We start from the raw sequence: 12,057 nt of genomic DNA, 5'->3' as shown, positions 1-12,057 counted from the left end.
TCAATAGCTAGAGTTACAGAAGATCAGTTAGAAATCAAAGAGGTGAGAACTAATAGTGAAAGTGGTCCCATGGCTATGCACAGGCCTACAGCTGTGGTAGCAGTTAAAGGGCTGAGAAGTACCACATCAAGGCCAGGATTCCAGTGGAGTGAGGAAGGAGATGGCAAGGAGCTGGTGACTAAGGCTACGATCTCTCAGCTATCTACATCATACACAACCTTTCCAATGTCAACTGGCTTCCTTCAGGAAAGGTCCTATTGGCATAGGGAGGCATCAAGCTGACTCTTCTCATCTCCTTACTGGGTCAGATTTAGGAATCCAACTCAGCAGGGCAGGTTAACCGCAAAACAGCAAGGAAGAAAATGGTCAGAGAGTGAAAACATACCGCTTGTCTAGGAAAGGCAAGGCAGACTTCCTAGTCCATAGCTGATTTTTAAAATACTGCATTATAGGAAACCAAACTATGTAGCTCAAAACTCACTTAACTATTACAATTCACAGTGGAATGATCTATATTTTTCATTTACATCTGATAGTGTTTTGTTTAAACTATTAACAAAAGAATGTAGTACAGAATAACTTTCCAAAAAACAAAACTGATGTCCACAAGGAAATATCAATTAGTATGGTCGCAGGCAGCAGAAGCTCAGCCCTTTACAAGCACCTCTTGCCTGGTGCCACAGAGGCCTGAGCACATAAAGAGTGAGTACTGCAAGGGGTCTAAAGAATAAACTAATAGATAGGGTGCTTTATATTAAAATAATGACTACGGAGAGAGAAAGAGAAAGACAGAAAGAAACATGGTATTTAAATTACCTTTGTTAGACTGGAAGTTTTAGCATAACATGCAATGCCAGTCAAAACAGCCTCAATAACAGCAGCATATATCTGGGACAACAGCCTACTTCAAAAACAAAAAATAATGGGTTAACTATCGTATCATAAGGTTTGGTCAAAAGCTTCATGCACATAATGAAAGTCTTCAAGGAGCTGATGTTTTGTTTGTTTATTTTTGAGACATAGTTTTGCTATGTAGTTCAGGCAGGTCTTGAACTCATTACATAGTCCAGGCTAGTCCTGAACTTGCAGGGATCTTCTTTCAGCTTCTTGAGACCTGGGATTACAAGTGTTCACCATCATGGCTGGCTGTTTTGTTTTTTAACAGAATAAGAAAAGTCCAAAATGAAACTCATTGAAAAAACAAGTCTAAATCTTTTGTTTTTTGTCTTTTTCCTTTTTATCGGTACCGGGGATCGAACTCAGGACTGCCTGCTTACAAGGCAGGCGCTTATGCCACTGAGCTAAATCCCCAGCACCCAAGTCTAAATCTTTTAAAAGTCATATGGTTGTTTGATTTATGCTTTGCTCTATTAAACCATCTTTTAAAAAGTCAGCTTCTCTGAATTCTGTTCAAAAGACTGATCCTATTTATTGTCACCAGAATATAACTAGCAGGCTCCCTGATTCCTCTACATGCAGGAGCAGCAACCTATGGACTAAGACTCCTTCAGTGTATTGACAGAGATTTGCAGTTTTTCCAGGGCCCAGCCATGCCACGATTTCACGGTGTCTCACCAGACCTGCTAAATGCTAGCTGGTAGTGGAACTTCAGAGGACAGGAAAGACTGCCTGACTTGAGAAGAGGCTGGGTTCACTGAAATTCAGATGAAACAGCTGCAGGCTGCTCTCCAAGTGGCTGGCCACATCTAGAGAACAGAGCATGCTTCTGAGGGACTGCTTATCTTTCTCCAGAATATTGCTCTTTCTATGATGATTCACCTCCCAGAGTCATTTCAAAAAGATTCTATGCTGGACAGCAACTGCCATGAAGGTCTCTAAAAAAATCTAAGTGTGGTTCCCTTTTATGGAAGGTCTTCCCACCTCTGGTGTTTGGGGCTGGATCATTCTTCACTGTGGGGTCTACTGTGGGGTCTACTGTGGGGGCAGTGAAGCACTGCCATGTGCTTTGTAGGGGAATCCTTTAACAGCATCCCTCACCTCTATTCACTAGACACCAGCAGCACTTCCCACTTGTGACAACCCACTTGTCAGCTATGCGCAGGGCTGGGGAAGGTGGGGACGAGGTGGCAGATTTGTCCTTAGTTGAGAATCACTATTTTAGTAGAAGACCTAGATTCTAAAGAAGGCTCATCTTTGAGGCCCTGACAAGCAAGGGACATCTGGCAAGGAACTGAAAAGGTCTCATAAAGAATCTATTTTTAAGTCCATAAGACTCCAGAAGGTACTAGTAGTTTGAAAGTGGGCAGAAACACAGAAATGATCTGATCTAATCCTCTCATCTTACAGAAACAGCAGCAGGGATCTGGGGATGGAATAAGCTGTTGAGAACCACAGAACAGCAGCAGGGGTCTAGGGATGGAATAAGCTGTTGAGAGCCACAGAAATTCCAGGCAGACTGAAACTCAGGTCTACTCTCAGTCTGGTACCCTTCCACTGTGCCGTATCACACTGTCAGAAACTTCAATTCCTCTCGGGCTCCTGTGCCACACTTTAATTTTGTAGGTGCGACAGATGACTAAAGAAAAAGTGACAGAATTCACATAACAAAATGATAGCTTCCTGGATTAACATATCCTGAAGACTGCTGGGCAGACGGAAGTAGATGGTACACATGGCAGAAAGGGCTGCAGAAGGGACACTGATGAATAACACCCCTGCCCTGACTTCTATTTAGAGCCTTACATTGGAGTCAATACATAGCCAGTACTTGGTTACTGATCCACAAAGTGGCCTTGATGGTGCTTCTGTCAGTAGCACTCCATGAGGCCCAAGTTGTACTGGCTCTGTGATTTGGAAAAATCTCCTGACATGGGTGCAGGTATTCCTTAATACCAGTTCCAAGTGCAGGGCATTTGGTTTAGGCAAAATTCCCAGAGATCTCGAAAGAGGTTCATGGGCAAATGGTTAAGCTTGGCTGGCATGGAAGTGCAAGCATGCACGAAGCAAGACTATACCCAACGATATATGAGAAAATAGTTTAGTTGCTGCTAAGTGAAGGAAACCTACAAAAAAAGAGAGAAAGAACTATCTACACATTATGATTAGTTACATAAATCCTTAAAAAAAACTTTTACCATAATTTTTTTTGTTGTTGTGTTTTTGAGGCAGGGTTTTGCTATGCAGTTTAGGCTGCCTTGAACTCATGGCACTCCTCTTGCTTCAGCTTCCTAAGTGCTGGGATAGGCATGCAGTACCATGCCTGGCTCACACAGTATTTTTAAAGCCCAGAAAGATATACTGTGCACTAGGTACTAATTCAGAGAGGAAGAATTATTATTTTCCTTTCTCTACTTCTGTATTTTCTGTAGTACTATGATTATGGTAGTCCTTGCATTACATTTTCCCCAGTACAGTTTTGTGGGCACTGTCTTAGAAATGCTGATTCAGCTGTTTTGGGATTGGGTCAGGGGAACCTTCATATTGAAGGTATCCTTAGCTCATCTCTGGTCGGTCTGTAGTAGCCTCTGGGAAGCACTAGTCTAGATTTCACCAGGTTATATGGGGGTGTCTAATTAGGTGATAACAGAACTTTACTAAGACCATATTTCTGGGAAAGGATACTTTCTGGAATTTAGCCATTTCAGCATTAATGAATTTATTTCCTGACTCTGTTTCCTGCATGGATAAGGTAAAACCTTTCTAAGACTACAGATCGCAGCTCTATTCCACAAGCTTGAATGTTGAGTCCAGAGAAAACACTCCTCAGGTCACATGGGGTTTCAGAGATTTTCCCAGCAGATTTCAGAATGCTTTATTTTAAGAGACACCCACAATAAAAAAAGCACTATGTAGAAAACATATGAAGGGTAGCTTTGTCACATAATGCAGGGATGTATAGATAGGAAGATTCTTGAATTTGAGAAAGAGGAGCAGATAGCAAGCTGGTGGGATCCTCTTGGGAAACTAGAGTGGTTTACCTCATAACCAGAAATTACTGCTGATCTCAACAGGAAATAGGACAGTCACAAATAAGAGGCTCAACTTAAAGCCAGAAAAATTAAATACAAAGACTTACATTTGTTCAGTTTTCTTGGGCAGCTTATCATTCTTAGACAGCTTATCATCACCACCTATGATAAAGTACATGTATTAAGAATGTGATGAGAGTACTGCCATGTGTGATGGCACATGCCTGTAGTCCGGGCACTTGGTAAGCTGAGGCAGGAGCATTGCTTCAAGTTCAAGGCTAGCCTGCACTACTTAGCAAGACCCTGTCTCAAAACAAAACAAAAAACCCCACAAAAAACAAAACAAAACAAAACAAAACGAATGTGATAATAGCACAGGATATGCAAGCACTTTGTGAAGCAGCTAGAAGAGTTTAATTTAATTCAAGAACACCACTTTTTAAAAAGTTAAGTACAGTACAAGCACAAGTAACAGGGGAACCTGACTCCTTTCAGTAACCTCCTGGACTTTCACTTCTGAGATGTCCGATTCAGCATCACCACTAAGCAACAAAGAAGATGTGCAGAATCAGGCTCTGGAATATTTCTTCTTTTTATTTTTAATTTTTTAAACTTTGAGGTATCAGAAAACAAGCTCAATTCTGCTTCTTTATTTCCTTAATTATTTGACCCATGTCATACTCTTTCCTGAGTTTCCTAGCTTATGTAACAACACAAAAGAGAAAACTCTGCTTATGCTGTAGCCCACTCTGCCAATGCTGAGATCCACATTTATTCTAGAAGTTTCTTCCACGTCTCTTTGGAAGCCCTGTTAGCCTTCCCTTCCTAGATGGTGCCACAGCAAGTTCCTAACAGGTATCCTGTTACAGCTTTTCTTATGTTCTTCACAAGACAGGCAGGCACCAAGCCAAGTCCTCCTGCTATATCAAATGAAGTCTTTTTATTTCACCCTTTCCTGTGACCACAAGCACAGGACCCTACACTTGGACAGACCTCTAAACCACAGGCTTAACTAGGTTTTCTCCAGAAATACATTTTGTGAGTAATATGCTAAGACATATCAACTCTTGCTGCAAATTGTTATCAAGAGCTTCTGAGCAAAGTAGTTAAGTTTCATGTTAATAAAATTACATGGCAGAAGCAATTCATTATGATGACATGACAATTAATGAGATGACAATTTATAGAGACTTACCTAAGTAAGGAACATGAGTAGCTCCAAAAAAGTATGTTCTTGAACATGCAAGAGGTCCCTTTGGTGAGATACATTGTGCTACCTGGATGTCAGAAAAAAATGAAAAAGGGACAGAGACTCAGGCAGAGTATATTGCTAGAGAAACAAAAAGCACACAGTTAGTGGAAATAAATTGTATTTTACCAAAACTGATCTGTTATTTTTTAAAGATGTACAAGGTCACCTTTAATTTTTTGTTTTCTTTTTTTCGGAGACAGAGTCCGGGTTGGCCTCTAACTCACAGCAATCCTGTCTCAGCTTCCTAAATGCTGGGATTACAGCTGTATACCACCACATTCATCTAATTTTTTTCTAAATGTACATATTTCCAAAGGTATCTTTTATATGTGTATTTGGTTTTATTTGCATACAATGGCTGTACAGTTGTTGTTGAGACTCAGTGAGCCCAGGACACTAATGACTCAAAGGAAAGCATAACTTAGAAAGAAAAGAGACAATGTTTGAGTTTTGACCCCCATTAATATTCAGCCCAAAGATTTCATAGTAAAAACCATCACCCATACTGAAAGGGAAAAACTGTACAAGAGAAACTGTTCTTTTTTTTTTTGTCTTTTTCATTTTTATCGGTACCGGGGATCGAACTCAGGACTGCCTGCTTGTAAGGCAGGCGCTTATGCCCCTGAGCTAAATCCCCAGCCCCAGAAACTGTTCTTTTTAAACCTTTGTTCTTTTGAAACTACCTAACTCTGTAACTGCTTCAGGGTTTTGTAATTACTTTCTTGACTCCTGTAACCACAGGAGTTTAAGCAAACATACAGGATGCCAGTTTGTACCATTGTACCAAACTTTATAAACTGATAGTCATTTATACAAAGTTTTTTTCCCTTCTGGTACCAGGGATTGAACTCATGGCCTCACGCTTACCAGGCAAATGCTTTAGTGCTGAGTTAAATCCCCAGCTCCAACCTGATGATCATTTATTTATTTATTTTTTGTCTTTTTCCTTTTTATCAGTACCGGGGATCGAACTCATGACTGCCTGCTTGCAAGGCAGGTGCTTATGCCGCTGAGCTAAATCCCAAGCCCCCAAACTGATGATCATTAATCTTCACTTATAACCAATGATGTCACCCTGCTAGCTAATCAGAAGAACTGCCAATTATTCTGTCTCACCTTTGTACCTCCTCTGCACCTCCTGCTAGTGCATTATATAGAAGTCCTAGATCACCAGACGGGGGGCCTGATATTCTGGGAGTAACTCCCATCAGTGCCTGTTGACATAAATAAATCTGCCTCCAAATCCTGGTTGGTATTTTGGTGTTTTCTGCTCGTGGTTGCAATATGACAGACAGAATTGCGAGGTAGTGACAAATTCATTTTATACAGAGATGGAAATGGTTGTATCGCCTAAGGGTTCCTAGTACAGTAGTTATAAAATACAAAAATGCTGACGTGAGAACTGAAAGAATGAAAATTAATACGATATATAAACAATAGCTGAATTTTCACAAATATTCATTCCCCTCTATTTTACTCAATTTAAGGAAGCCATACCAGAATACAGAGCATTTTCTGTAATATTACAGATATGAAATAAGAACTTATTCTAATTATAATTCATTATAGTAAACATACATCAATATTGCCATAAGTATGAAAACTTGAGTACATAGTTCTAATTTTTTTTTTTAGATAGGATCCTGCTATGTAGTTCAGGCTGGCCCTGTACTTACTATGTAGCCAAGAACTTAGTATGTTGGCCTCAAACTAGCAGCAATCCTTCTGCTTCAGCTTCCTGAGTGCTGGGATCACAGCTGTGCGGCCTCTACTCTAAACCTGGCTCTATTCTTAATTACTGGTTAATATATTTTATTGTTTTGGAATATTTCCTCAAGTAAAATATGCTCTTTGAATTTCCAAATTTTCCCTTACTAAAGCTTTTTTAGACCAAGTGTGGTGGCGCATGACTGGTAAATCTCAGCACTCCAGAGGCCACGGTAGGAGGACTCTTGCTAGTTTGAAGCTAGTCTGTATAGTGAGTTCAGAGCCAGACTGAACGACACAGTGGATCCTGTCTCAAAAAACAAAACAAAAATAACCAAAACAAAAAGACTTTTTAAAAAAACAGGCTCCTTACATTATTCACTTACTTCTACATGTTGCTTATTTTTTTCATTAGATTCCTTAACATAATAAACATAATTATGTAGGGGCATCATGGACGGACATAAAAAACCCAGGGCAAATACTTATCTATGGCTGATGGCTGTCATATCATTAAATAGTGCTTATCATGTACCGTGTAGTTGAAGAAAAATGTACCCTGCTATATCCTTATGAAAATGTTACTCTTGCTTAAGAAATTCCCAAATGACTTTGTCCCCTTGCCAGAAACAAAAGTTAAGGTCCTGCCTGGTCTAGCCACCCCAAGCAACAGAACAGTTTGCCCCATTAAATACAGACACACCTTGTATGACCTGGCATTTGAGCAGGAGCTGGATGCCCCCATCTGCAGCATCACTTTGCTGCTAAGATGGTTCTTCTGCCTTCTCTAAATAAGCTTTTGCTCTGTACCATATTAGTCTTGATTCTCTCATTTGCTGCTAAGAGCCTCGCTTCATTTTTTTTGCTGCAGCAAGGGCAAGTACTCAAAGAAAGGCGGAGAATCACTACAGAGGACTCCTGACCCTTTACTCAAAGACCCTTATCCCTATTGGACACAAGAAATATTTTATCTACTTATATTTAGTTTTTTCTGAGTCAGGGCTGGCCCTGAACTCATGGTAATCCCCCTGCCTCAACCTGCCAAGTGCTGGGATTACAGGGGTGGACCACCACACCTAGCTAAACATTTGTTATTTTAAATATTCTGTCTACGGCTAAGACTACAACTCAGAGGTAGAGCACTTACCTAGACTATTTAATAAAGCCCTAGGTTTGAGGCCCTGCTCCCCCAAACAAGAATGTAAGTAAATAATCTGTCTGAAAAATTACAAAATATGAATACTATTTGAGTCTGGTTCTGACAGCTATATTTTCCCCTTCTTCTCTTTTTTCTTTTGTCTTCCAGATAAGGTCTCACTATGTAAGACTTCTTTACATCACTATATGTAATTACTGCTGAAGCAGTAATTACCTGTCATACTGTGGGCCTGTTGGGGTGGTGCTAAGGTGAGCAAGGAGGGAAAGGGCCCTATCATTGTGTGACTAAATGTTAGTCTACAAGTAGATTGTGTTTCTGGGCTATGACCTTCCCAAGAGTTTCTTAGCTTTCTTTTTTTCCCCTTCTAGCTGAGGGAAGGAGGGCGAGAGTGCAACAGATTCTGGGAAATGCCCTTCTCTCAAATGGAATATAGCTTGGGTAAACTTGTCCTAGACAGTAGATCTTTGCTACTGAGGACTTTGCTATTGTCTCTGTCATATTTCAAAACATGTACTCTTCCCCCACCAGAACCAAAATCCATGAGTAGAGATTCTCCTGTGTGCCATAGGAGCCTCTCACTGCAGCAGTCCACATTCAGCCCAAAGGATTTCATCACAGTCAATGCTTGAGTATTACCAGCAGTGTTAGCTGTAGTGGCTTATGCTTCTGCAAGCAGATGCTGGCTCGGACCCTCAGAATCTACCTCTCCACACTTCAGGGTGGCACTTGGTCTTGAGACTCCTCCAAGAAAGGGCACTGATTTTCAGTTTATTCACCCTTTTTAAAATACAGGGACAATTTCTAAGCCCTTTATATGTCAGATCTGAAACAAAGTCTCCTATGAAGACTTCTCTGACACTGCTTCAGTGGGTGCACAGGAGGACCTGCCACTCATCACTGCCAGGCAGGAGTGAAGCCCAGGTTCTCACCAAGCTGCTGTTGTGTGCGTGTATGGGGGAGGGAGTTCAGATCCCCAGAATGCCTTAGCTGGTACCCTACTGGCTCAGGAGAGTGACAATTGCTATGAGTAAGGAGCAGGTCTTGTTTTGTTTTTGCAGTTCTGAGAACTGGAACCAGGGCTTTTGTGCTGAGCTAAGTACCAGCCTTTTTTTATTCTCAGGTAAGGCTCACTAAGTTAGAGGTGGCCTGTTACTGCTTACTGGTGCTTCAGACCTTCTGTGACGCAGTGCCCAAGGAGAGGTCCCTTGTTACTATAGGTGGGATGACTGCCAGGCTTCCCACTCTGTCTCCTCTGACATCATCCTGAGGAGAGTGAGGGAAGGGTACCAGTTCCAGTCTGGAGAGGGCAGAGGTCTAGGCTCTTCACTCATTCTGTTATGGATTAAGAACTGGTGGTCAACTTAACGCCAGCTGGATTTCATCAGCATGGCACTAAGCGAAGATGCTCCACCTGAGGAAAGTTGCCAGCATAAATAGGTGGGGAAGGAGAAGGAGGTTGTTGAGGTGTTAATGTGTTGTTGCATGAAGGCATTGTGGGTTCTCCCATGAGCTGCTGTTTGAGCCACTGGTTCTCCTGGAGAAGCTTTGGTCCTCACATCGAGCATTGCTTCCTGGCTCCGGAGAGGATGATGTGTGCCACTTGGTCTCCAGGAAGAACTTGTCACGCTAGCTTCTTGGCATGTACCCGACTGTGCTTGTCATAGGAGAAGCTCAGGGCCTCCATGTCGCTGAGGATAGCTGTGGTGTCTTTCAGGACAGCTCTGGTCTTTGTTGTGAGTGGGACTTCTTGGCTCTAGCATAGAACCCTCATCCCACCAGCGCAGCTCCTTCACCCTGCTGGCATGGACTTTCTGGCTTTTACTGCTGACCTTTGGGCCTTCCTAGTATGGATCCATAAAAGAGACTGGTGTGAGTTCTGGTGGGCTCTGGACCTCCAGTTGGACTCGTGGGAGGCACTGTCTTGAGCTTTGGGTTTTTATCTGGACTCATGTAGGACACTGCTGTAGGATTTAGACCCTTGACCAAATATTCTATGTCTTTTGTGTTATGGATAGATTTCCTGCATTTTCTTGTGTTAATTCCTGGTGACCATTATAAAAATATTATAAAATCTATGTCCTGATTCTACTTGTTCTCCGCATAATCCCTGACTACAACACATCCCATGGGCAGGGCAAGGGTGGAAGGCAGTTTTCTGTGGGGTCTGCATTCAGCAGTTGTCTAAGAGCTTTCTTAGACCCTCTGAGACTGGGTCTCTGAGTATCTCTGGATAGTCTCCAGTAACCAGTTTGGATATAAAGGAAAAGGAAAACCCAGAGAACTCACCCCATAATATTTCTTTGGTCCTGGTCAATCTGCTTTCCACTACTGTCTTTGAGTCTGCTTATGTTTGTTTTATATGAAACATGCAGGGTTTTTAGTCATACTTAGTGAGAGAAATAGGAAAAATGTGTCTATTGTTTTCCTAAAAGGAGGAGTCAGATTGTTGCCTCTTTTTTTTTTTTTTTTTTTTTAACATATTCAGTTAACCAGTAAGATTACAGAGAAGGCTGCTCTGCCTAGCATTGTATATACTCTAAAGAGTGTCTGGGTGACTCAAATGAGATCTGAGCCCTCCATCCTCAGAACAGTAAGGTGGTGATGGTATATGCACTCTGGGAGCCCAGTATCCTGGACTGGCTTGAAGGTAGATCTAGTTCTCAGCCCAGAGAAACTAAGCTACACCTACTTGGGTCTTATCTTCTCCAAATCCAAGTGAAAAATAGTAGTACCTACCATTCTAGCTTTCCTTATTGCCAGGAACATTTTGAAATCACATTAAATTCCATTAACACAAGACTTTTACGATCATTAGAATCCTATGTGTAAGTCTAATATTTCTTTTAAAGAATATAAAAGATAATGGGGTGTAATGGTGCATGTCCAGAACTCTAGAAACTGAGGCAGGAAGACTGCCATGAGTTCCAGGCCAGCCTGACCTCCATAGTGAAGGGCCAGCCTGAATTACATTAAATTCTGTCTCAGGAAGGAAAAAAAAATGTAAAAGACAATATAATCAAAGCAAAGCTCTTTCTCTTGGCACTAAAAGAATAATGATTATGAAAGTTGTATCCTTTATTTCTTTTTCTTTTTGAGACAAGTGTTTCACTAAGTTGCCCAGGCTGGCCTTGAACTCACAGTGTTCCTCCTGCCTCTGCCTCCTGAGAGCTTGGATTACAGGTGTGTACCACCGTACCTGGTTTATATGGTTAAATGTAACAGGATATAATAAAATTAGGCTTAAAATGATTATGTAAAAGTACGGTTTAAATCTTTTTCTTCTAAACTAAGTATGTTTTCAAATGATATCCAGTACTTTAAAAAAGTTTCTAATAATTTCTCTTTACTCCAAAACAACTTCATATTCAGTGTTAAAAGTGAAAAAGGTTCCTTTTGCCCAGAGGCCTTTTCCCATAGTTTGGTAATAAAGCTAATTAAGCAAGAGGCAGTCCAGCCACTCACCATGTGTTTGGCAAAGCTCCCACCAGGACCAGTACTGCGTACCAGGTGACCTTCAGAAGGGAAGTTAAAGTTGCCAGCATTCAGGTTATCTCGAGTGGAGTGATTACCAAAGAGAACAAATGGCTGTCGATTAGGGCTGGAACAGCAAGTCAAAAAAATACACAGTTAGAAGACTCCCAACCAAGGCAACTTCATCAGACCTGAGTGAGTTCCGGGGCTTTTCTTTTTCTTTTTTTTTCTTTTTTACTGGTACCAGGGATCGAACAGGCAGGCGCTTATGCTGCTGAGCTAAATCCCCAGCCTATTCCGTGGCTTTTCTGATTGACATCCTGCAGCATGAGCAAAGCAGTCTATCTAAAGTTCCTGTGGACTGGGAAGGGATGCCAGGTGTGTCTGGTTCTTCTGAGCATACAACCGTAACCATGCTATGTTTGTATTTTCAGCCCGTCCTTTTTGAGAAATCAGTCACATAAAATTGCTATCCATGATGCAGTTTTAAATATTGCATCTTAATAGGAACATAGGTTTTAAATTATGACTGTGGCTAT

General features: G+C 41.4%; 1 protein-coding gene across 2 annotated transcripts in view; it reads right to left on the bottom strand.

The window, feature by feature from the left end:
• The window catches only part of Dnaaf9 (dynein axonemal assembly factor 9), a 148,049-nt gene that overhangs the window by 73,553 nt on the left and 62,439 nt on the right, over positions 1-12,057 (bottom strand). The window contains exons 10-13 of one of the 2 annotated variants that reach the window (XM_063248769.1): positions 11,510-11,645; positions 5,125-5,206; positions 4,037-4,091; positions 817-904 (exon numbers count right to left, since the gene is read on the bottom strand). In XM_063248769.1, coding sequence (XP_063104839.1) covers positions 817-904; positions 4,037-4,091; positions 5,125-5,206; positions 11,510-11,645 — 361 coding nt within the window. The remainder of the gene's footprint in view (positions 1-816; positions 905-4,036; positions 4,092-5,124; positions 5,207-11,509; positions 11,646-12,057) is intronic. The other variant, XM_063248770.1, reaches the window with a different exon arrangement.

The sequence above is a fragment of the Cavia porcellus genome, unplaced genomic scaffold, assembly GCF_034190915.1.
Source record: "Cavia porcellus strain 051 isolate PalLab524CR breed Dunkin Hartley unplaced genomic scaffold, mCavPor4.1 scaffold_5, whole genome shotgun sequence".
Lineage (NCBI taxonomy): Eukaryota > Metazoa > Chordata > Mammalia > Rodentia > Caviidae > Cavia > Cavia porcellus.
Note: the sequence above shows the minus strand (reverse complement) of the source record. Positions and strands in the feature narration are given on the sequence as shown.